The sequence below is a fragment of the Pan troglodytes genome, chromosome 1 (assembly GCF_028858775.2).
Source record: "Pan troglodytes isolate AG18354 chromosome 1, NHGRI_mPanTro3-v2.0_pri, whole genome shotgun sequence".
Classification (NCBI taxonomy): domain Eukaryota; kingdom Metazoa; phylum Chordata; class Mammalia; order Primates; family Hominidae; genus Pan; species Pan troglodytes.
This window is the reverse complement of record NC_072398.2, coordinates 18,933,026-18,959,275: the sequence shown is the minus strand read 5'-3', so window position 1 is coordinate 18,959,275 and position 26,250 is coordinate 18,933,026. Positions and strand designations below refer to the sequence as shown.

The following is a 26,250-nucleotide window of genomic DNA, read 5'->3' as shown; positions in this document are numbered from 1 at the left end:
TGGCCTCTCTAGTAATCAGGTACATGAAAGTTAAAATGATGACTACTTCATACCAATCTGGTTGGCAAAATTTTAAAACATGGTGATACCTAGGGATGGTGAGAATACAGAGCAGGATGATCTCATGCAGGTCCGGGCAGGAGTGACACTAGGTCCAGCCACTTGAGATTAAGTTGGCTATGTCAGGTCAAGTTGAAGAGGTTCATAATGTATGACCAGTAGTCCTACTTGTGGGTAAATAATGCAGAGAAACTTTCTCTGCTGTGTAAAAAGACAGTGTCCACTGCAGCGTTGTTTCTAATGGAGAGAATTGATAATCAGCAGAAAAGGGATGACGTGTGGTGTGTTCCTCCCTACAATGGAAAGCAGTGTAGCAGTGAGGGTGAATGAAACAGAGCTCTGTGTGTCAGAACAGATGCACCTCCCAAAAAGTGAAAACACCAAGTCACAGCACAGTGCCATCCCTGCAAACTTCGAATAGGTGCAGAAAAATGCTTGGTATAATTTATGAATACATACCTGGGTAGTTTATTTAAAATACACATAGTAACAATGAAGCACCAAATTCAAGATAGTGATTGCCCCTGGGGAAGATGAGGATTGAGGTAAGGGCTGTAATTATTCCCTGTCATCCTGTCATGTGTCATTTTATTTAAAATTTTTTTAATCAAAGGCCAGTATTGCAAGATATTAAGACTTGGCAAGCAGAGTGGTACATGGATGCTTCTATAATATCCCTAAATTTTATGCGTGAAATATTTCACTCACATAAACACACAGTGATGTCAGTTGCTGCCAAGAGGCCACAGGAGGCTCATTGCCTTGGTAAATTTGTTGCAGTCTAAGACTTGCCCCTCAGCTTTGCAAACCCAGAAACTTTTTTTTTTTCTTAGTTTTTTGCCTGCCGATCAAAACTAGGTTTGTATCTCAGGGGCAGACTCAAACTCAATTTACAAATCCAATGTATCCAGACTGCCAATATGATAATTTGTAAATACATAGCACAGTAATCAGGACCTTGGAAATACCGCGACCTTGCATGATCCTCGTGTTGTTTGTCCTGGAGTTTTTCCACGGGAACCTGAGCCACAGCCCAAATGCCTGCTCATAGACACGCAGTTAGACGTAGCTGCTGTGGAAACCAGCATTTCGGAGCCCCATTGCCAGCAGATTTGCTCCTACACAGGACACCAGTCCTAATCAGAACACACAACTCCCTTAGAGGGACTCCACTGGAAGTGCCTGCCTGCTTCAGGGAGGAACTGAGCATGCCCCTTAGCACTGGATACCCAGAAAGTGCCTGTGGAGGCTTGGCATTGTTTATAACTTTCCTTTTTTATTTTTGACAGTATCTATTCCCCATCTCTTCCGTGATAGAATCCTGTCTTTGTGTAGGCATAAACTAATGCTTACTTAATAATCAGTTAAGTTGTGTAGTAATTTTCCTTACAAAATCCGAATTACAAGGGCAGTTCAGGGAGATGGTGCATATTCATCTAGGAGTTTTTCCTTCCCATGACCCTCTGTTTGGTCTTCGTGGCTATCTCATAAGAAGTGTGGTCTTACTGTTGGCCACATCCCCTCTCTGGGCCTTGTAGAGGTTCTTGAACTCTCCTTCTTAAAGAGAGTTTATTTAAATATGTTTCTCCATTTTCTCCCACCTTTGCATCTCCTGAGCCCTTCTTGCAGGCCTGGGAACCCTTGTCCCTTTAACTGACAGTGTATTCTCTACTTGGAGCTGCTGCTGCATGTGGACTTGGAAGATGTCTCAGAGCCTGTCTCATCGGCTGCCTCTCCAAGTTGCTAGAGAAAGCTCCACTCTGACCTCCCAGTCACCATTGACACACAGCTGCCAAATGCAAATTATAAGCCTGCATTCATTAAAGTGACCTTGACAGTTTTCAGAGTCCTTTTTCACACGTTTTTGTTTGGTGTTCCCAATAATCAGGCAAGATTGTAAGGGCCATTTTCACAGATGAGGAGTGATGTTAGTTGTCACACATTACACAGTAACCAAGGTTACCAAGGGCCCTTTGCAAAAACACTAGGTCACCTGGGGTGAGGATGGGGCATGGCCTGCCCGGGGTAGAGAAGGAAACCTATTTCTTTGTTCCTCCCGACAGCGTGAAACAGCCTTCTGTGTTATTGGACAGAAGCTGGAGCTTCCCAGTCCAAAGAGCTTGCGTTTGGTTATTTCATCAATGTCTTGATCAAGCCCAGGTATAACGTCTGCCCTAAAGACAGAGTCATTCTTCCACCCTGAGAGACTCTCTATACAATGTGGTTGTTTAGATTCACCAGTTTTTTCCATTTCCGGCTAACCAAGAGTTCAGGTACTGAAAGCCATCTAATCTCAGAGAAATTTAAAGCTAAATAAAGGATTCTTAAAACAGATCTTTACGTGTCCAGTTTTTAAAGCCTCCATTTTACTGAACAGGAAGTTTGCAGAATGATCACATTAGCACCAGAGCCTTGGACACTCAAGTGAACTTGAGCCCACAAAGTCAGCCCGAAACCCCGCCCACTCTTCTCAGAGTCACTGCTTCTAGCGTGCGCCGTCTGGTAGAACAAACCTTACTGCACACTGTTCCTGCCGCTGACTTCAAATAAACTGCAGTTTCTACTCAATTCCCAAAGAAAGCTCAAGTATGAAAGTGCCCCTGGCAGCCAGCTCCCCTGTTGAGTTACTATATTGGGTGTTCTTTCACTAGTTCTGGAGTAGTGAAGACTGGTTGGCAGGGATATGGCTCTTTAAATACAAAATTTATTCTTTTTCTTTTTAAAGACATTTTTCAAGCCGACCCCACCTTCTTGGCTCAATGTGAGGACTTATTATCTAAATTCATGTACATACACACACTCACTCTAACTCTGGGATGTAAAATATTTCTTAGTTTTTACTTTTTATCTCTCTTTGCCTTAAAAAATGGGATCCCTCTTAAGTTTCCTGAATGCCAGTTCTTAGCAAAAATGGATGCCTTATGAATATGTAGATGAATTTTAATAAAATGATACGAATGCAGCAGCTCTGCGTGTTCTGAAAAACGTTTCCAGAGCCCCGTGAGACTTTCAAATGCTCCTGGAAGATGAGGCTTCCTGCAGAGAAAAGGAAACCGAGAGAATAGGACATGATTGGATCGGTTCCGTTTACTATGATGTAGCATGAAAAAATGCTGCCTTATGTCTCTTTTTAAATTCTCCTATAGCTGCATAAGCCCATGTTCAGTAAGGCATTCAACCTAGGTCTGCTCGTCTCAGCAATTCCCGCTGTGTTAAGTGGGACCTAACTGCAGAGGATAGCTGCCTCCTAACGCGGAGTCCTTATTTCATTAGCATTACAGATTGGGTTCTTGGGAAGGACATTCTTTGGTAATTTGTTTACAGTTGAAGTCTTGCAGATTCTCACTTCCTTAATCTAACAATCTGCTAATTCTTAAAATTGGAAAAAAGAAAGAAAAACCAGCCTGTCAGTCTACTTGTCAGGAAAGACTTAGATGTCAGGAGCTCTAATGAGGTGCGATATTAATTCCTGCCTGCTTTTTTCCCCCAGACAACCGTGAACAGTTTCCCCCCAAAAACTAGTATATTATGCAATTTCTCATGATTAATTAAAACAATAACTATAATAAAAGAAGCCCATTTTGTGATTCTGACCTAATTGCTTTTTAATTGCACTGCTTTTCATGTTTATTTTCAAAATTCACTTCTCTGAAGTAGTCACGAGGGAAAACGAGTGTCTGTTGAGCACTTTCTCTGAAGGTGCGGCCATTGCTGTGAAATTGCTGGTCATTGTTTGGCAGCTGCTAGACCATCCACTTTAGTTCTTAACTCCTTAAATGTTTTTAGCGATGGCTGAGTTCCAAATATATATATTTTTAATCTATCTCGTTCGTCCACTGATTTCCCATCTGAGATATTATCTCTAATTTTGGGGGCAGATAATTCATGGCTCTGGCAAACAATATTAAGAGCTACAGTGGGCTTATATTAGGGCCAGGCACAGTGGCTCACGCCTGTAATCCCAACACTTTGGGAGGCCAAGGCAGGCAGATCACGAGGTCAGGAGTTCGAGACCAGCCTGGCCAACATGGTGAAACCCCGTCTCTACTAAAAATACAAAAATTAGCCAGGCATGGTGATGGGCACCTGTAGTCCCAGCTACTCGGGAGGCTGAGGCAGGAGAATCGCTTGAACCCGGGAGGCGGAGGTTGCAATGATCCAAGATTGTGCCTCTGCACTCCGGCCTGGGTGACAAGAGCAAGACTCCGTCTCAAAAGAAAAAAAAACCTACAGAATAATTTTTTTTTAATGTATTGGTCCCCTGGAAGGCATAAGAGTGAAGGGAATGTTTCCCTCCCCATCTGAAGGTTTGAATCTTTATGTCAGCTGAAATAAACTGACAATAGATTAATAAATTTGTTATTAATGTGCAAATGTGCACAGGAGCCACACAAAATATGAGACTCGAAGAAGGGCCAGATGGTTGAAGCTTAAATACTCTCTGCATAGGGGAGAGGCAAGTGAGGGATGTAGGCAATTTTAGAAGAGTAAATGATGTTTAGGAGAGATGATTAGGATGGAAATGCAGACAATAGCCGGGAACAAATTTCCTCCACAGGGTCTCGGGGAGGTGGCAACAAGTTATGGGAAGGCGAGGGGCAGAACTCTATTGTGAACAGAGGTTATTTTATCATGCAGATAAATCTCTCAGGTGACAGCCTTTAGAAGAATAATTGAAAGAATACGTGAAAAGTCTCTCCAAGAGTGGGGTCTTGGTGTGGGCTTTTAGTTTCTTCTGCTATATGAGTTAATCTCTGGTTAATGTAGATTCCAGAGAGGGGGTCCAAGACAATTACACATCTTCTGGATGAACTTCCCTCAGTCAGATAAGAGAACTTGAGACAAAGTCCCTCCCTGTGCTTCTGAAGGGAAGTTGGAGGGGGTGGGGAGGAGAAGGTCAGAGAGAGACCTTGGTTCTGAGGCTTATTTCTGAGGTCTGTGAATCTCCTTCTTTCAAAGCACTCAGCATGCCAAAGCAATATAATTTGGGGTATCATTTTCTGAGCCCCAGCAAAGATTTTCTGCTGCTTCAATTCCGGTGGCAGTGTGTTTAACTGCTAGAGTTGCAGGAACATTGTGCAGATAATAAATGCCAGCATGGAGGAAACCTTGGCATGGGACAGACAAACGGGCCCCTCTTGCCGCCTCACAGGCAAGACTCTTCATCCTCAAGACCACGGGGCATCAACATCACCATTTAAGAACCATTTTTCTGAAACCAAAGCCTCTTTTCCAAGCTGGTATCAGTAGTATTACCAATTTAGTAACTCTGAATGGAGTCAAACCAGAAATTAAGTGTTTCTAGAAGTCCTCGTGGGCTGTCAGTCCTGCCCAGGTGTGTTGTTCTCTCAGGATTCTCTGGGAACATTGCTCTGTACTAGGATGCTCTTAGGTCTGTAGACCCTGCTTTGAAGGGTTCCTCCTGATGGGTTCTGCTGAGCCCGGTAAACCTTTACTGCTTATTTCTAGTGTATGATACTTTAGCATCTTCCACCTGTAGCTATCAGCTATTTTTTAAAATAGCTATTCTGACTGAGCACAGTGGCTCATGCCGGTAATCCTAGCACTTTAGAAAGCTGAGGTGGGAGGATTGCTTGAAGCCAGGATTTCGAGACCAGCCTGAGCAACAGAGTGAGACCCCCATCTCTACAAAAAATAAAAAAAAATAGCTGGATGTGGTGGCACACCTGTAATCCCAGCTACTTGAGAGGCTGAGGTAGGAGCATCACTTGAGCCCAGGAGTTCAAGGCTGCAGGGAGCTATGAACATGCCACTGCACTCTAGGATGGGTGACAGAGTTGGACCCTGTATCCAAAAAAAAAAAAAAAAAAAAAAGCTACTTACTGTTCTTCTAGTCTTGTGTCTGTCTGTAGAGCCCAAATTTGAGAGGTGCCATGTTGAAATCTGCCCCTGCTTTGTAGGTCTGGCCTCCGAATCAGCTTCTGTGCAGAGGTGATCCCAGGGTTCTTCCCTACTGCTGGAAGGGGAGAGCTCAGGCAGGCTCAGGGTCCCATTGACTGTACCCTCACTCCATCTCCCCATCTTCATCTCACCACTGCCCTTTGGGGTATTTGGGGATGGCCTTCCAGGGCAAGGGACATGCATCCCTGCTGTCCCAGGAAGGGAAAACCTCCAGTGGGTCTGCTGTTCATGGCGAGAGCCAAGTTCCAAATATCACCGGAGTACCACATGCTTGTTGTAGGCAATGTAGAAAACAAGAAAAGAGCAGTGGCGCACAGTTGGTTCTGCCCTTCGGAAATTACGACTGCAAATTGTGAAAAGCGCATCTCTAGAGGTGTATCTGCTTGAGAGTAGAAATGGGATTTCACTGTTGTAAAACACTTTTTTTTAACGTGTTAGAAAGATGTTCTCAATATGTTACTTTTTGCCGAAATCGTTCATCTCTCAGAACGTAACTCCGGTCGTGTTTTTCTGTTTCCTTATGTCCCGTTGGCAGTTCATCTCAGAACAGGCCAGGAACTTCTGCAGATAACAAGTTAATCATAGCATGTCCATCCCAGTTGGTCAGTCTGCCTGTTCTCTCAAGGGCTAAACAAGCTGTGGCTGCTCTGGGGGTCATTGTTCAGAGGACCATCTTTCTCTTCCTGCAGGTGTCAGCGGAAGCAGTGGCGGGTGGATCTGCCGGCCACCAGCGTGGTGATCACGTTTCACAATGAAGCCAGGTCGGCCCTACTCAGGACCGTGGTCAGGTGAGGCCAGGAGATGCACTACCTATCAGGGGTGTTAAGACATTAGCTGTGTCCCAGGCACAGTCAGACCAGGGCTGTCAGTGGGGGCTGCAGACAGGGTCTCCTGACTGCTCAGCACAGGGCGCAGTGTGTAGCTCCTCCAACCAAGGGTTAGGACCAACATATGAGAATTTTCTACCCCAGGCTAAAAGTTTATACCCCTAAAAGACCTATAAACTTTATCTTCTTGTCTTTTCTTAGCGTGCTTAAGAAAAGCCCGCCCCATCTCATAAAAGAAATCATCTTGGTGGATGACTACAGCAATGATCGTGAGTACTGACACTGATTTTATCCCTGTGTCTGGCTCTTCTCTGGGCACCAGTCTTCCTGTAGTGGGGGTGCTAATGAGGCATGAACAAGCCAGAAATCAGATCCACAGAAAGAAGAGGTGCCTCTGTGATGCCCCAAGGAGATAATCGGCCCTTAGATGATTGAGAATACTATGGTTGAATGCAAAGCCCTTTATGAACTCCAGGTTCAAAATGCTCTGCTTCTTTTCTTTTCCTAGCTGAGGACGGGGCTCTCTTGGGGAAAATTGAGAAAGTGCGAGTTCTTAGAAATGATCGACGAGAAGGTAAGATTCTTCTTAATTCAGCACCAAGACAGTTGAATTCTGACTTTTCCTGTAATAACATAAAGAAGTGCTGTAGCTCAAAGAGCAATTAATTGTCTAGCTTTTTTCTGTCTCCCTCTACCAGAGCCGCTTGGGAGACTTCTCCCAGCAAACACAGGAAAGACATTAAAAGCTTGACTAATTGAAATTATTAGTATATTAGAGCAAGATCAAATTACATTTTAATTTATGTATTTAGAAAATTGGCTTCTTTCTTTCACAACCTAGGAAGTCTTATCAGTCCCTTGAGTACAAAAGTTTAGAAGAAAAACAAAGATTTAGCAATAAGAAGTTGAATGACTCCATGCTCCAGGCATCTGATAAAATAACCGGGATTCAAGTTTGACAGCCTGCTGAAGGTGAACCATCCAAAATGGGGAGACAGTTCTGCAATTATATGCTCATGCGATTTTGCAAATGCCAACCTCGGAACCTTCTGTCAGTCTTATCTGTGCTGGAGCTGAGCTCATGAAGACTGTTTTATTGGCAGTTAGAAGAGAGGCTGTAAAGGAGGAAAGTAGTACACTGGAGTGTCTGGGAAGGAAGCTGCAATCACAATGTAATTAACATCCAGTGTGTCAGTGCTGTTAGAGACCCTGAAGACTGAATTGTTAGGCTCCTCCATGGTTGGGAGAAATCTTTCAGTATAGGAAAATCACAGAGCTTTGGAACCTATGCCACATTTGCTATTTAAGTCTGACTGTTGATCCAGGGGTGGTGATTGTATTCCTTCATCACTGTAAAACTCTTTCTTCTCGTTACATATGCACTCCAGCTGGAGTCAAGGAGTGAAGTTTTTCTTACCAGGAATCTTATTGGCCACACAGTGATTGAGCCTGTTAGAACAGCATCATATTTTAACCAACTAGGGTCATCAACCTAGACATTCAGGATACATAAACAGTGGGATAAGCCTTGCCTTCTAAACAAGCTGTTTGCCAGACTCACATCAGTCCACCAAGCCTGGAATAAACCAAAAAGGGGGCAATTTGCTGCCCCCTAAACACCTTCAAAATAACTTTATGAATTTAAACCCAAAGTATCTGCCATCCTACCCCATCACCTGGCACAGGCTTTAAAAAAAAAAAAAAAAAGAGAAGTGGGGAAGGAGGAAAGAGAGATAGTGTTGGCATTGTAAGTCACTTATGAGCCTTATCTAACAGTGTCTTTGTCTTTAAGCTGCTTAGAAATCAGAACAATGCTTCTCAGTATTAACTTTCCACTAGAATGTTCATTTGGGTTGAACCCGTGCCAATACGTTGTTTCGGGGAAGGCATGAGAAGGGTGGGTTGGGAGAAGCCAGATTATGGAAAGCCTATATGGAACAGCTGAAGTCTGTAACAATTGAATGAGAAAATATGTGCACACTTGCACACACACACGTATATATGTACCCATGTGTGTGTATAAGATCCCATCTATGTAAGCATACACACAAAGTGCTTGTAGTGATGCTACTAGATGACAAAGTAAATTAATTGCCTAAAATATTATGGTAGTGAAAGAGCAGTCTTAGGATCTTTCTTCTGTGGATTTTATTGTGCATTGATTCTTAACCTAGCAATTTATTAGAAGCACCTAGGGAATTTAGGACCATGTCTTGCCCTCATTCACAATTAAATAGAAATTTCTGGATTTCTCTGGGTGGGGTGTGGGCAGCTGCGTTTTTAAAAGCTGCTAAAATGATGCCGATGTACAGTGGAAGTTGAGAGCCTAGTACTTTCATTTTACAGATGGAAATACTAAATCTAAAGAGGCTAGGTGGCTTTCTCAAGGCCCTACAGCTATTTAATGACAATAGTAGGACCAAAACCATGTTAATAATGAGATAAATCTTTTTCTCTGCATTTGTGGAGATAATCAAGTGGCATTTCTTTTTTTAATCTGTTAATATGGTGAAATACATTGGTTGATTTTCAGATGTTAAACCAGCTTTGCATTCCTAGTATAAGCCCCAGTTGGTCATGATACAGTATCCTTTTAATATATTTTTGTTAAGGATTTTTATACCTGTGTTCATGGGAAACATTGGTCTGTAATTTTCTTAAAATGTATTTTTCCAGTTTTGGCATTATGGTTTACTAGCCTTATAAAACAAGATGGAAAGTGTGCCCTTCTATTTTATTTTCTAAAAGAGTTTGTATAATATTTTAATTATTTCTTTTTTAAATGTTTAATAGAATTAGCCAGTCTGGACCAAGAATTTTCTTTATGGAAAGATTTTTGATAACTAATTCAGTCTTTTTAATGGATATAGGCGTATTCAGATCTGCTGTTTTTGTGTCTGTTTCAAGAAATTTTGTATTTTATCAACGTTTTTATATTTATTGGCTCAAAGTTGCTTATGATATTGTCTCTTTTTTTACTGTTTGTCGGATTAGTATTACTATTTTATTGATTTTGGTAATTTATATCTTCTTATTTTCTTTATCTGTCTGCTGTTCATCGACTCTGTTCATTTTTTAAAAGAACCAATATTTGGCTTTTGTATTAGGATTCTCCAAAAGGACAGAACTAATAGGATAGATGTATATATAAACAGGAGTTTATTAAGGAATATTGACTCACACAATCACAAGGTGAAGCCCCACAATAGGCCATCTGCAGCCGAGGAGCAGGGAAGCCAGTCCAAGTCCCCAAACCTCAAAAGTGGGGAAGCTGACAGTTCAGCCTTCAGTCAGTGGTTGAATGTCCAATAGTCCCAAAGCTGAAGAACTTGGAGTCCAATGTTCAAGGGCAGGAAGCATCCAGCATGGAAGAAAGATGTAGGCCGGGGGAGACCAAGCCAGTCCAGTCTCTCTATGTCCTTCTGTCTGCTTTTATTCTGGCCGTGCTGGCAGCTGATTAGATTGTGCCCACCCAGATTGAGGGTAGTTCATTTACATGTGGTGTAATCATTGGTGTGACTGGGTTTGGGTCTGCTCTTCGGCTGTTTCTTCTCTATTTGTACCATGTGCATTTTGCTTTTTGTAACTGCGTTCCTGCTTTCTTGCCTTCTTTTGGATTCATTGATCTTTTTAGTATTCCATTTGAATTATTCTTCTAGCTTTTCAGCAATACTTTTCATGTATGCACAGGTGCCCTGAGAATTACAACATACAGCTCTAACTTACAACAGCCTGCTTACAAGTCAACATCATACCACTTTAAATTTAAGAATTTTACAATAGTTAAATTGCATTTCCGTTTCCCTTCCTATGTACTATCGTTATCATGTTTTTCTTCTACATACATCTTAAACCCCATAATACAGTGTTACATTTTTACTTCAAATAGTCAGTATCTATTAAATAAAGAGAAGAATATGTGGATATGTTAAGCTTATCCTCATATTTTCCATTTGTAGTATCTTTGTTTCTTTCCATAGATTGGAGTTTTTATTTAGCCCGAATAATTTTCTTTAGAATTTTTTCTCATAGGCAGCACAATCTCAGGTTTTATCTGAAGAATTTTTTTCTCCTTTGTTATTGGAGGCTATTTTCTTTCAGTGGAATCTGAGTTGACAATTAATTTTTCTTTCAGCACTTTAAAGGTTTCACTCCAGGCGGGGCGCAGTGGCTCAGGCCTGTAATCCCAGCACTTTGGGAGGCCGAGGTGGGCAGATCACGAGGTCAGGAGTTTGAGACCAGCCTGGCCAACATGATGAAACCCCGTCTTTACTAAAAATACGAAAATTAGCCGGGCATGGTGGCATGCGCCTGTAGTCCCAGCTACTCGGGAGACTGAGGCAGAAGAATCGCTTGAACCTGGGAGGCAGAGGTTGCAGTGAGCCAATATTGTGCCACTGCACTCCAGCTTGAGTGACAGGGTGAGACTCTGTCTCAGAAAATTCATACTGTTGTTCCTTTGTATGTTATGGGTCATTTCCTCTGGCTGCTTTTCAGGTTGTCTCTATATCTGTTTTTTTTTTTTTAACAATTTGATTATGATGTGCCTAGATTTAGTTTTCTTTATGTTTATCCTGCTTCAAGTTTGCTGATGTAAATTGAATATGTAAGATGATGTTTTCCACCAAGTTTGGGAAATGACTGGCCTTTTATTTCTTCATGTATTTTTTTCTGACTCATTCTTGAACTTCAGTTGCACATATGTTATACCACTTGATATTGTCCTATAGATGACTAGACTTTTTCCCCCTTAATTTTTTCTCTGTCCACCAGATGGATCTATTTCTGTTGTTCCATCTTCAAGTTCACTAGTCATTCCGCCATCTCCATTTTGCTACTAAGACCAGTCAGTGGATTTTTCATTTCAGATAATTTCATTTTTAAGTTCTGGAATACCCATTTGATTCTTTTTTATAGTTTTTATTTCTCTGCTCAGATTCCCCACCCATTCACTCATTAAAATTGTTGCCTTTGAGTTGTTAAACATATTTATAATAGCTGCTTTTAAATCCTCCCCTGCTAATTCCAACCTCTGGGTCATCTCAGGGTGAACTTCTGATGACTTTTTTTCTCTTTGATGTGGTCTCCATTTTCCTATTTCTTCTCATGTGTAGTGATTTTTTATTTTATAATTGACATTGTGGGTGATATGTTGTAGAAACACTGGATTATGTTATCTTTCTCTAAAGAGTATTCATCTTTGTTATATCGGGCAGTTAAATTACCAGATGATGATGCTGAACTTCTCTAGGCTCTTTTTGTACTTTGCTAGGATGAGTATGGTTTTTTTTTTTCGTTTTTTTGTTTGGTTGTTTGTTTGTGACAGCGTTTCTCTCTTGTTGCTCAGGCTGGAGTGCAGTGGTGCGATCTCAGCCCACTGCAACCTCTGCCTCCTGGGTTCAAGCAATTCTCCTACCTCAGCCTCCCGAGTAGCTGGGATTACAGGCGCACGCCACCACGCCTGGCTAATTTTTTGTATTTTTAATAGAAACGGGTTTCACCATGTTAGCTAGGCCGGTCTTGAACTCCTGACCTCAGGTGATCTGCCCACCTCAGCCTCCCAAAGTGCTGGGATTACAGGCGTGAGCCACCACGCCCGGCCATGAGTCTGTTTTTATGAGTCCGTTATTCATGATACATAGTCTATATTCCTATGTGTGGTCTTTCTGAAGTTCCTGTAGAAGAACTGAGATCTTTACCAAGCATGTCACACTTGGCAGGACTCAAATTCCAAACTTTGTTTTCTCTGCAGTAGATAGCAGCTGAAACTCAAGTTTTTTCTGCCTTCTTAACTGTTGCTTTTCATGTTGGACTTGGTTCCTGCGTGGTTCAGAAGTCAGCCAAAGATTTAACAGGAGGTTATTGCCAGATTTGGGGCCTACCTCCTTTCCAGGATCTCCTTCAGTTTCCAGATAGCAGAAGCTCTGAACTCTCTATCCTCTAACAACTCAAGCCAAAAAAGGCTACATTGCAGTGGATTGGAGCGCATCCTCGTGGAAAACGCCGTATAAACACAGAGCTTACTCAGTGTTATTTTCTTATTTTAAGGGGTTGGATCCTATCTAGTTTCTGTCTGCTTCTGGCTTTCAAATTGCTGCTTTTTATATTTTGCTCAGAGTTTATAATTGTTACTGGAGCAAAGGTTTGCCCCATACAAGTTGTTTTGCAGTTATCACAACTTAAAATCTTTAGTCTTTTTCCCTGTTCTAGCATACAGCCACATAGGAATCACTGAAAACCCATTTTGACTGTGGAAAAAAGTACTTAGCAGACTTGTCCTCACGGGTTATGAATAGTTGCATCATCTTCACATAGAAAGCCCAGCATATATAGCAAAAGCCATTTATGACCACAACATCCAGGGATAAATATACTATTATTTATTTTATTTTATTTGTTATTTATTTTGAGACAGGGACTCACTCTTATCACCCAGGCTGGAGTGCAGTGGCGCAATCATGGCTCACTTCCCAGGCTCCAGTGATCCTCCCACCTCAGCCTCCCGAGCAGCTAGAACCACAGGCACAGGCACAGGCCACCACCCACGGCTAATTTTTGAAATACACTATTTATATTTTGTGTCATAATGAACATGCACATTATTAACACATCACAAGTATATAAATTGTAGAATTTGACCAATAGTATAACTAATTTTGTGTAAAAGGCAGACAGCAGGGCTTTGCAACTTATTTAGCTCCTGATAAGTCTTAGAAGACAGAGATATTCACAACACTGTTAGAAATATTATCACCACTAAAATCAACACCATTAGCACTGGAAGTCTCTGGGTGACACCTTCCTTAGCCCAGTTAGTTAGAAAACTGTTGCTGTGTCAGAGGAATGTAGTTATAAAAGTTCCACATTTTGGTTACTTGATAAAGGAGACTTCAGTAATGTAAAGGGCCTTTCTCAGAAGACGGTAGTTCTAAGAACGTTGTCCTCCCAGTCATCCAATATAACTATTAAAATTAAAAGTTCTGACAATAGTCTGTCTCATGGAGCAGTTTTGATCTCATCCAGCAAGTTTACAGTAACCTCCGTGCCCAGAAAGCAGGCTGCAGAGCTGCGGGCAGGGAGGCGTCGCCGGTTGGCATGGGGTTGTGCTGGCCCTGTGGCTTCTCTCTCCTGACGTGCTTTCCAACTCGCCTCTGCAGGCCTCATGCGCTCACGGGTTCGGGGGGCTGATGCTGCCCAAGCCAAGGTCCTGACCTTCCTGGACAGTCACTGCGAGTGTAATGAGCACTGGCTGGAGCCCCTCCTGGAAAGGGTGGCGGAGGTGAGATGACGGGGGCTGGGAGGGGTGTCAGGTCGTGGGTGGTTGGTAGAGGGGACAGAGAGGAGCATGGTCCAGGGGAGGTGTAACACAGGGAGTGGGGCGTCAGGGCTGGTAGGGGCTGAGCTCGCCATCTGCAGTTTTCCTTGACAGAAAGAAAATGCCTTTGGGGCATTGTAGAAAGACTGTTTTACTGGCTGTAGGAATCCATCAGTAGGAGGAACCATCCGTTGACAGGTAGGAGGCGAGGATCAGCAGAGGCTGGTGAGAGCCTGATTAGTTGAAGGCAGCCCTTTTCATGGGAGCAGTTTCCTTCCCCGCCTACAGCTTCGCAGAGTGCTTAGAACATTGCCCGGCACCTAGCAAGTGCCATCTCTTGCAGCTCGCAGAGCGGGGCGTGCTGGGGAAGCTGTCCCTGGGGCCACCTCTCTGCTCTTAGTGAGTAGGGCAGGTTAGCCCAGCAGGCTTCCAGGCTCCTGTCGGAGAGGGGTGTGGCTAGGAAGCATACAGGGACCGGTGGGGTTGTCAGAGGGTGATCCGCGGCTACACTTCTGCACCTTCTGCTTTCTAGAAACATCATTGCTAATATTACATTTGGCCTTTTTTCATTTCTCTTGCCTTCTGCTTGTTTTATTGACTTTTCTTTCCTTCCTACTAAGAAAGCACTTCCTTGGGGGCGATAAAGCAAACTTAATGAAAGGAAATAGAAAATGAACAAGTAGTTCTGCCTGAGCATAGCAAGGATAGCTGATGGGCTGTGAGTCATGGAATACTAAGTAACCACAAGCTACTAGGAATTATGAAAATCATATTCGTTACCCTTTATCAAGTTGGGGCTACGTGCTAGGCCTTTTTTATATGTTACCTGTAATGCGCTCGTTATCTCCGTTTGACAGGTAAACAGGCTGGGGTTCAGGGAACTTTAATAATGCACGCAAAATCATACAGGTAGCAGAGCCAGGATTGCAAAGCCAGTTTCATTAAATCCCTATCTGAGCCCCTCTCTTAACACATGTGCATACAGCTATATCCAAGAAGAACCCGCCCTGGAATCCCCACCCACCCCAACCCCACAACTTCTTGCTCTCCCTGGCTACGCTCCGCCAGGCTGTCTCTCAGGGAAGCGCAGTCAAAACCAAAACTGCCATGGCAGTGTTTGGGTGTGCGAAGGTCACCGAGCTCAGTGGTCAGATTGTCAGAACTGCTTCAAACGCCTGCTCCTAAATTGAGGAGAGAAAGTGCCAAGCCTATTAACTTTCACTAAATTGAGCCTTATGAAACAAAATGTAAGGTAGTTTATATCCTTTAACTCATACACCTAGAACCAGACTGAGCCAGGCAAGGAAAGTTGTGTTCTTCTCTGCCCTCAATGCACCACACAGCCTACTTTTCCCTGTAGATTTGCACCTGGGTGTTACAGAGCTTTGCAGTGTTTGTGTGTTCCTAATTAGCATGTTCCTTCACCTGTTCCTCTGATGTAGTATGTTCTTAGCTCTGCTGGTTCTGTTACTAAGTTGTATTTCTAAATCTTTCTTCTGGCTAATAAGGGTTCTCTAAGTGGCTCAAGGAAAACACTTGCTCTTTGGTTAACTGTCAGCATGGGGCACAGTCCAGGGTCTCTCACCAGCATCCGTCATTTGAGCTTAAAGAGGTTAGAGATGTTAAAAGGCCTTATGTTCACAAACTCTTACCAGAATGATGGCAATGTGGCATAAAGACATGGCTCAATCTAGGGGGATTTTTTTTTTTTTAATAGAATCACAGGGGCTGGACACAGTGGCTCACGCCTGTAATCCCAGCACTTTGGGAGGCCGAGGCAGGCAGATCACCTGAGGTCAGAAGTTCAAGAATAGCCTGACCAACATGGAGAAACCCCATCTCTACTAAAAATACAAAAATTAGCCGGGCGTGGTGGTGCATCTCTGTAATCCCAGCTGCTTGGGAGGCTGAGGCAGTAGAATCACTTGAACCCGCGAGGCGGCGGTTGTGGTGAGCCAAGATCACGCCATTGCACTCCAGCCTGGGCAACAAGAGTGAAATTCCGTCTCAAAAAAAAACAAAACAAAAAAACAAAAAAGATAGAATTACAGCTGAGGCAAACGTAGAATCTGGAAATCTCTAGTTGATTTGGTTAACCTTCTGCTGTGATAATATTGATACTTACCACATCTCTCTCACACACACACACTCCCACATAGAAATATATTCCTAATTTTGATGTATGAGCATTTTAGCAGTGACTCCATTCCTGAAGTTTACTGCAGCTCACAAATCACTAATGGTATTTGGGCAAACAGAAAAGGACCCTTGGGACACAGCAACACAGTTTTTGCCTTTAGCTGGGTGAACTGATGGCTACCTGTCCCATAACCATGGGAGTCTCCACTCCTAGAGTGACTCCTGCTACGCACCCACTCCTGACCTCCCTCCCTGCCTCCCAGCAGGCCACAGCACATCTGTGGATGGCCAAGAGCAAGACCTTCTCGGTCTGGGTGGGGAGGCTGGGTTCTTGAGGGCCTAGGGTAGTAGGTAGTAAGGGCCAGTTGGGTTTGCCCTGTGCCTGCCTAATACTAATGCCTTCTATGGTTGGGCAGGTTTTTTGTTTTGCTGGGATTTTGATAACTACTCCTCTCTTTGTATTTTAGGACAGGACTCGGGTTGTGTCACCCATCATCGATGTCATTAATATGGACAACTTTCAGTATGTGGGGGCATCTGCTGACTTGAAGGGCGGTAGGTGTCTGTCATGGTGCCCCTGCCTAGCTCGTCCCGTCTACACCAGCATCTGATCACGACTCCCTCTCATTGTCAGGAGTGACAGTGACAACAGTGTTCACGCCGTAGTGTGTGTTCTGAGTAAAAACCACCTGTGTGCTTAACGAGTAGGACTTCATAAAGAGAAAAAAAAATAGGCTTGCTCCCTTAAAGAGCTTCCTGGGTTTCCCTTTCTCCTCTTCCTTGACCTTCTGTCACTTTTGCGAGCCATGTGGTTCCATGAACAGATATGGTGTCCTTTGTGATCAGAGATGATGAAGCTCTCCTTGCAGGAATCTGGGGTGAGAAGCTTCAGGGAGCTGAGGCTTTGTGGGATTCAAGGGGCTGGAGCCTGTCTTTGCCTTCTCTGCTCACCCTGGCTATTTCTCTGACAGCCTGGTCTCTTTCTGGTTGCTCAGATGGAGACCTGTGTCATCCTCAACCTCCTCGCCCTCACCAAGCCCACGTGTGACCCTGTTCTGCTGATACAGCCCCTTGCATGTATCATGGTTTCTTGTACCCCTCTTTCCCAGCCCAACACCTGTGCCTACATCACCCCGGTCCCCTTCCGTTGGAATGACCACACCAATTTCCTGTATGTCCTCACCGCACCCACCCTGGAGCCCCAAGAGCACTTTGTCTGTTTACCCTCTTAAAAATTATCAAAGACCTCAAAGAGCTTTCATCTGTGTGAAGATGAAGTATTCTAGATAGACACTGGGCAGAGGGTTAACTGATGGTCTAACATCAAAAAAGACGACAGTAAAACTATAAAATAGGGCCTTGGCCAGGTGCAGTGGCTCACGCTTATAATCCCAGCACTTTGGGGGGGCTAAGGTGGGAGGATTGCTTGAGCCCAGGAGTTCAAGACCAGCCTGGGCAACGTAACAAGACTCTTGTCTCTATTTAAAAAAAAAAAAAAAAAATTAGCTGCGTGTCATGGCATGCCAGCTACTCAGGGGTCTAAGGTGGGAGGATCACTTAAGCCTGGGAGGTCAAGGCTGCAGTGAGCCACGATCAACCCTGGGAGACAGAGTGAGACCCTGTTTATTCATACACACACACATACGTGTGCAAGCAAGCCTTAACCCCAGAAAACAGAATACTTGGACTTTTTAGGGAGACTCAGCCACGGTCCTAGACATTGTGGGCTTTGGCCCCACCTGCCTCTTGCAGGCCCCGTCATCACGGGCGGGCCATTTTGCCTCTGCTCCTCAGCTTCCGCCTCTGGGAAATGGGATGATAATTGTGCTGGCCACACAGGGCATAATGGAATTAGACATCAGCGGGAGGGCGGGCATGCTTGGAGGACTGTACATAGGGTGGGAAACATAACATTCGGGAACGATTCCCAGCAAATGGTAAGAAGTAAAATATTTGGGGACATTAAAGAGGAGGGATCCTTAGATAGCTAGAAAGCCTGGCTTTCAGAATGTCGTATTTCCCCAAGTATTGGAAGAGCTGAGATCTACCAGGCTGTATTTCTCCCAAAGCAGCTGCGTATGTCAGAGCAGGGGCAAGAACAGCCAGGTGCTCCGTGTGGGGATGCAGGTCTTCTGGGTCAGAGGAACGGGGCCACATTCACCCTAAGAGCATTTTATGAAATTCCTTTAGAAAAAAAATCAAGGATGCCATTCTTAACAGATCTTTAATCTGCTATAGCCTCTCTCTTTGGACCAAATTAATAAAATAAATAATAAGATAATAGTAAACATCAAAAAAATAAAGGAAAGGTTATGTCAGCTAATCCTTAACCTTCTCTGTTAGTGAAACAGCCAGGACATTGTTTTTCTGGTTTTCCTTCGTGGCCTTTGAGGCACCATGATAAGAGCCAGCTCAGGGGCCCCCAGGGGTCTCCTCTCTGTGCATTCCTGTCCCCACTGCCTGGGCCTCTGTCCATTTCCCTCTCTCTTTGCCTGAGGCCACTCTATGCTGCAGTGAGGGAGCTGGGAGACCTCTTTGTCCAGAGCCATAAATTCTTGGCCAGCCCAGGACACTCAGAAACCTTCACCCGCCATCCTTCAGTCACTGGGGCTGTCAGGGCGGACAGACTATGAATTCAAAGCATGCAGACAAATCCAAACTTGGGCATTGCAAAAGCCCTGTTGACAAAAAGCCTGATGGCAGAGAGCTTAAGAGGATTGAAAGATGCATGCCCTAGAGTCATTAGGTTTTGCTGTCAGACCCTTGGAATTGGAAATGCAGCACCATGAGCCATGTGTTTGCCAAGAAGTGGCCTCCTGATGCACCAGGACAGCTTCCGCAGGTGGGGCCTGCTGGCCTCCAAGAGGCACTATGTGTGTGACCCTGGGAGCAAGAGCGAGACCTGAGGCCCTGCAGATGCCCACAACCAAGTCCGGGTACAGGGTCCAGGCTCTTCCATCCTCAGGGGTCTGTGGATTCCAAAAATGAAATGCAACAGGTGCCAAATATATCTGAAATTGAAGCTTATTTGCCCAGCTTGGCAACTTCCGCTGGCTCATTTTCCCTTAAAGTTTTCATATTCCCAGCATGTTCCCACTCCATTCTTGCTGCAAATACAGTCTGAAGTTTGCTGGCCCAGGGAACTGACAAAGCCTCGTTCCCTCCCCAGCATTGCCTTCCCCTGGGGCAGTGTTGGAGGTACCACGGCTTGATTTTCATGTTGGATGCTCTTTTTCCTCACATCCTTGCAGCCCTTGGACATGCCCTGGTTATCACCACACAGACCCCAGTTCTCTCCCCATATTTCATTTTTTCCTATGCATTTCAATATTAGAAAAGCCTGACTCACATTTTCTTTAGGGAGGGGCAGGGAGAAGATTTCAACATTCACCCTCACTGCCGGTCTCTCTCTTCAGCTACACCCACGCCCCCAGTCCCCTTCTCTCTCCTCCACACCTTCTTTTTTGGCTTTGTTTTGGTTTTCATTGAGTTCTTTCCAAACATCGAATATTTTTAAGCTGTGAGGAATGGGGGTGTCGGGAGGAAGTGGCCAGTCTCTTGTCAACACCCTGTTTCTTTTCCTGGCTGGCAGGTTTCGATTGGAACTTGGTATTCAAGTGGGATTACATGACGCCTGAGCAGAGAAGGTCCCGGCAGGGGAACCCAGTCGCCCCTATAAAGTAAGTGCCAGCATCCTTCAGGGTGCCCCTCCCAGATGAGACCCCAGGTTCCAGCTTCTTTGCTGGGCCCGCGTCACCTGGATACCCAGTGGGGGCTGTTCACCTTCTGCCCTCCGGTTTCCCCTCGTCTTAGCTCAAAGATGAGCACCTTCCACCAGGTCATAGAATAAAATCTTGGAGATTTCTTTTCCACAGTTGAAGTCTCACATAGGTTTATAAGGCCTATCTGCTAGGTCTGTGCATTCCTGTATGTTGATAATGTAGAGCGTTTCTGTAGCAGAGCAGGATCTCCGAGCTGACCCCAGGCCCAGGAAAAGGGGCTTGGTGGGCAGCAGGAGGCTTACTGCTGCCACTGCCCAGCAGGCCTTTGCTCTCCTGCAGAGGAAGGAGCTCATGCTCATGAAGCCCATGCTTTAAGATTCCCAGGCCGGGCAGTGGGCTTTCTGGTTGAGAGTCAGGATGCCTTCTCTAGCTGGGGAGAGGAGGGGGCCACCTCTTCCAAGTTGGCACACGGTTAAGTGAGATAGCATTCACAGAGTACTTAGCGCTGAAATATATTTGCTGACATTTAGCCAACATCTGCAATGTGCCATAGACCTTCCCAGCACTTTACAGTGAATTCGCACAGCATCGCTTCTGGGAACAAAGTAGGGAGCTCAGCGTACATCTGTTGTCAACCCCTTCCTGGGATGATGAAGTGAGGAGCATGGTGGGTTCCCTTGTAGGAGGTGGAGTCTCATCTATGATAGTGATAATGAGAGCTGGTGCTGTGGAGCATTTCCTAAGCGTGCTCAGGGCTTTATGCCCATGATTTTTTGCAATCCTCATAGCTACCCTATAAGGAAACTGACACACAGAAAGGCCGAGTTCTTTGCCTATGGCAGCATGTCAGTGAGTAGTGATCCAGCCCCAGCAGTTGCTCCCGCATAGGGGAGGCTCAGTCCAGCCCCTGGCACTGTGGGAACATCCAGGCAGGGACAGTGGGGGAGGCATTTGAAGGCAGCAGTGGTGAAGCAGAGAGAGTGGCATGCTGGGCACTGAGCAGAAAACAGTGGCAGTGTGGCTGTTCTGAAGATCAGCTTATTGTTAGGGAATCAAGGCTTGGCCTTGGCACAAGGGTGCTGGCAATCTAACCTTGACTTTGCCCTCTCCTCCCTCCCCCCTCTTCTTTCTGCCTCTTTAGAACCCCCATGATTGCTGGTGGGCTGTTTGTGATGGATAAGTTCTATTTTGAAGAACTGGGGAAGTACGACATGATGATGGATGTGTGGGGAGGAGAGAACCTAGGTATGTACAAGCCTCAAATCTCAGGACAGAGAAGTGCCTCAGCTCTGCAAAAGGCAGGGTGCCAATTGGAAAAAAAATTTTAAAGTCTTCAGAGTGACCATTCACTGGGCTTAATCGATCCTTGCAAACACATACGTAACACCCCTTTTGCTCTTGAAAGTCTCATGAGTTGGGCATTAAAATGTGCCTCCCTAAGTTAGAGTGGAGGATGCCAGAATACGGATAAAGTCTTTGAAGGGAAATGCAAACTCTTTCAAGGCGTCTGAACCCAAGTGTTTGGAATGTTGCAGGCTTGCAAAAACAGAGGGAAACAGTCCAGGAGCTCAGATTCATGCTGAGTGGTGGAGAGTGGAAAATGAACCCCGGCGAGGCTGGTGGGATTGATTGAATTGAAATCATGAAAATCCGATGGGGCAGGGAGGCCTTGGCACTTAATCCCTTCTCGACTACCTTTGTGAATGGTTCTCATTTGTTTTTCTGTTTGTTTGTTTTTTGTTTTTAAATACCCCATGCAAATTATTTTTACCCAGGTTTAGGCACAGCAAAATTTTACACATTGTGGTCTATATTGGTAGCCTTATATTTACTGCATAAAAGATGAAAAGATGTGTTTTGTTTGTTTAGGGTTTGGAGTGGGGGAGATCTTTTTTGCTTGTTTCAATTAAGCCTTTTGTTTCAAATGCTTGACATTCTGAGCGAATTCTCCTGGGCTGCTGAGTGTTGTTAACTTACATTCGTCCTTGGGTGAGTGTACCCTGGAGGACAGGGGAGAAGGAAAGAGGGAAAAATGAGGCCACTCATTTTTAATAGTTTTGAGACTTTGAAAGTTTTTGTTACTTTAAAAGAAAAGACTAGCCTAGCCTATTATTTTTCCATTGTTTTATGATGTTGAAGTCAGTGATACCATCTCATCTTTGAGGATTTCTCTGCCTTGGTTTGATGTTGAAAGCTTCTTTAGGCTCGATTACTATACTGTGCGGGTGGAGAGACCGTGAGTCAAACTCCTTTTGGGTTGTTTTTAAAAAATGATACATTAACCTCTAGGGAAAGCTTGGGTTGAAGTCACTTGAGTACAAAAGGCTTCAGAATTGTTAACCCTCTAAAGAAGAGTTCTGTCACCCTGTTCCATGGGTATCCCCTAATGGTTTAGTGGAAATCCAGCAGGCCAGGGTCGCCCAGTAGGGCAGCGTATCGTGTAGGTGGCCATTTCTCAAAAACAGTGTGGTTTTCAGAAGTTTGCATACTATTAGCTGAAATGAGACATCAGCCAGCATTTTGTGTCATCGTGTAGGAAGAGTGTTGATTTACATATCTAAGGAGGCATTCACCCAGAGATTGGGGGCAAGATTTGTTGTAAGGAGCTGCTTTATTGTGGTTTGGTGTTTGTATTTATTATGTAGCTGTGCCTAGGAGGTTCCAGGGTCTGAGCAGTTCAGGTTGGGGTGAAGATGAACCCTGCAAGCAGGAGCACATCTCTGCCCAGGATGGAGCATCTGTCCCTCCGTGAGGGGCTCTCCTGGGTTATGCCGAGGACTTGTACTCCCAGTGAGGTTTGGAGGGCTCAAGAGCTTCACGTGAGAAGGCCATGCCATGAGCCTTTCTCCTTAGCACTGCTCTAGCTTCTGCTTCTGGGGGCCGTGCACACTACTAGCCATTGCCAACCTGAGGGGCCTCTGTGGGTGTGCATTGGGAGAGGTGTGTGGTGCGGAGAGGCCCGAGTAAGATCCAAAACCACTTCCTCAACGTGTGCCCCGCTGGAATGACCAGAGCTTCCCATTTTCCTAATCATGTAAGTCCTTATGTCATTTAAGCAATTAAAATGGAGGACCAAGAACCTAACCCTTAACTCTAACAATGGGGGTAAGGCTCCTTGGGGGCATCATCTATGTTTCTCTACATCCCTGTCGTGCAAGGATGATGCTAAGTACTTCCAGGGAATCATCTGTTTGTGCTTTCTTAACGGAGTGTGGTCTGCAGAGGTCATGGCACCTTGCCCAGGGTCTCAGAACCAAGATGTAAACACTAACTGCCTAATTAAAAAGCCATTGAGTTTTACTGAGTAATTATCCTCAAAGTTATAGGGTTCAAATGAAATCAACGCTGAAGATACTGTAGTTATACTTAGCCTTGAAAATCTCCCACAAAAGCCCTGGAAGGATCCCCCCTTGTTGGCTTAACAGATTCCCCATAGAGAAGCCAAGGGGATTTCCTAGCCCCTGATTCTAAATCTTGTGGTGAGGCAAATGGATATTTAAATTTTATTTTCTGAAATAGAGACAACTTCTTTTTTTTTTTTTTTTTTTTTTTTTTTTGCGATGGAGTCTCGCTCTGTCACCAGGCTGGAGTGCAGTGGCACATTCTTGGCTCACCGCAACGTTCGCCTCCCGTGTTCAAGTGATTCTCCTGCCTCAGCCTCCCAAGTAACTGGGATTACAGGCATGTGCCACCATGCCCGGCTAATTTTTTGTATTTTTAGTAGAGACAGGGTTTCTCCATGTTGGTCAGGCTGGTCTCAAACTCCCAACCTCAGGTGATCCGCCTGCCTCGGCCTCCCAAAGTGTTGGGATTACAGGCATGAGCCACTGCGCCCAGCCGACAACTTCTTAGGTTGTGTTGGGAACTGTAAAAAGTAAAGTCAGAAACTTTCACTGCTTATGCTTATGTGATTGTAACCATACATTTTCTATTACTACAAGAGAGTTGCTTATTAAAGCCCCGTAACAGCTGCATGGATCACCCATTGCTAGTGAGTGAGGCATTAGTTTGCTGGACCCAAGTAGAAACTCATGGTGTTCTGACCCCTGTGTTGTATTTCCTGCCATGTGCCTGGCATTCTGGGCACCCGTTGCCATAACTAGGTTGACTGCCTGCAGGAGTTGCCATCAACTCACTGTATGGTCTGTGATGGACCCACCCTATTTCTGATCAATCTGCATTGGTGACAGTGACTGCACACTCTGTGGATATTATATGTGTATATTTTTACTTCTTTTAATTTGTTAATTGACAGATAATTGTGCATATTCATGGGATACATAGTGATGTTTTAATACATATAATGTATGGTGATCAGATCAAGGAAATTAGCATATCCATCATCTCAAACATGTAGCATGTCTTTGTGTTGGGAACATTCAGTATCCTCCTCCTGGTTATTTGAAACTATGTATATATTGTGGGTCCCTAGAGTCACCCTACAAGGCTGTAGAATACAAGCAAGATCCCTCTTCTCTAGCTGTAATTTTGTATCCTTGAAAAAATCCCTACTCCTTCCTTCCCAGCCTTTACTATCCTCCGTTATACTTTTTACTTCTATGAGATCAGTGTTTTTTAGCTTCCATGTATGGGTGAAAACATGGTATTCAACTTTCTGTTCTTACTTCACTTAATTTCCTGGGAATACTATCCAGCCAGAAAAAAAAATGAAGTCCTGTCATTCACAGTAACTCTGTTGATTCTTGTCCTGCCTCCCTAACATGTTCTTAGGGATCTTAGATAATACAGAGTAAAATTCCCTTTTGTATTATACAAACCTTGTAAAGAAAAACTGTTTTTTGCCTTTCAGAAAATTCTTAGTTTTTCTGTTGAATCTGTTTCTTGCATTCAGTCGGACCCCTGACTCAGACTCCAGTCACTCACCTAGTCAGTGGTGATAAGGGCAGGTACCTGGTTGGAAGGTACCTGTGTGTCACAAAAGGTGCACCAGTCAGTCTAAGCTTCGACTAAGTTCCAATGCCCAGGGCAGTCTGTGTGTTTAAGTAGGTGTGGGTAGTGCCTAGACCTACACATCTCATTCCTCCTGCCAGTCAGTTCTGTGTTGAAGCAAGTCAACAGCAGCCTTCCCCAGGGAGCATTCCTACCTGGGCCAGCTGGTTACTGACTGGTCCAAGCCTGTGAGCAGCGTGCAGATATCAATCAGTTACTTGACTGTCCTTGGTCACTACCATAGTCCATAAGGCAGTCCCTAAGGCCATAGTCCATAAGTCCAAACTCTGCCTGGAGACTTGAGCCTGCTAATACACAGGGACTTGTATTTAATAAACTTTTCCATTTGAGGGAAGGGATTATTTTTCCCTGGATGAGAAAAGCCAAGATGCATCCTGGGGTTCAGTCTGTTAAAAATAAGTTTTAGAGAAAGATGGCATATATGGTTGTCTAGAATATGTAACAATAAAGCTTAATTATACATATTTATATACCTTCAGTGTTGCCTTTTCCCACGGTGTTGATAGGAAGCAAGTGCAAATGATCATGAGCCAGCTAGTGAAGAATTCAGCACAAGTGTTTTGTCACTCAGTAGTTATGATGATATTGGGGTATACATGATCATATGCCAGGAGGCCTTTATATTTACAGTAGACCAAGAAGCATTCTTGTCTCAAGGTGTCTACTCCACCTCTGAAAAATATTTCCCCGTGAACATGTTTTCTTGATTGTATTGTGGTCCAGAGATCCAAGTGTGTCAAATGTCTCTCCTTTAGAGAGTTCTGCATCAGGTTCTGGAAAGAGGAAGGTCCTTATCAGATCTCCTTCAGCAGCAGAGGGCATGGGAGCCCCATGATGGGGTGGTCGGGGGGCCTCTGTACCTGCTTGGTGTGTCTGCTGTTGCAGAGGTGTGTCCCAGGCTCTGTCAGTCACCCGTGTCTTGTTCATCGTCTCAGAGATCTCGTTCCGCGTGTGGCAGTGTGGTGGCAGCCTGGAGATCATCCCGTGCAGCCGTGTGGGACACGTGTTCCGGAAGCAGCACCCCTACACGTTCCCGGGTGGCAGTGGCACTGTCTTTGCCCGGTAAGTAGTGAAAGGCTGAGCGGGGTCCAAAACATTGATGACTACCCTGAAAGCAGGACCTGACCTTGGGCTGTTTGAGGACAGATGTCCTTCAGTGGGTGTGGTGCATTTATACAATGGAATACCACTTAGCAATTGAAAGGCACATTCCACAGATGCAGGATACAACCTGGGCGCCTTTCCAGGGCATGATGCTGAGTGAGAGAAGCAGTTACATACATGATTCCACTCA

General features: G+C 44.5%; 1 protein-coding gene across 1 annotated transcript in view; it reads left to right on the top strand.

The window, feature by feature from the left end:
- Window positions 1-26,250, top strand: part of GALNT2 (polypeptide N-acetylgalactosaminyltransferase 2) — a 215,317-nt gene that overhangs the window by 162,490 nt on the left and 26,577 nt on the right. Inside the window, exons 4-11 of the mRNA XM_003308809.6 lie at window positions 6,672-6,770; window positions 7,011-7,078; window positions 7,318-7,383; window positions 13,967-14,088; window positions 16,731-16,818; window positions 19,856-19,943; window positions 21,127-21,230; window positions 25,892-26,018. Of these exons, the coding sequence (XP_003308857.1) occupies window positions 6,672-6,770; window positions 7,011-7,078; window positions 7,318-7,383; window positions 13,967-14,088; window positions 16,731-16,818; window positions 19,856-19,943; window positions 21,127-21,230; window positions 25,892-26,018 (762 nt within the window). The remainder of the gene's footprint in view (window positions 1-6,671; window positions 6,771-7,010; window positions 7,079-7,317; window positions 7,384-13,966; window positions 14,089-16,730; window positions 16,819-19,855; window positions 19,944-21,126; window positions 21,231-25,891; window positions 26,019-26,250) is intronic.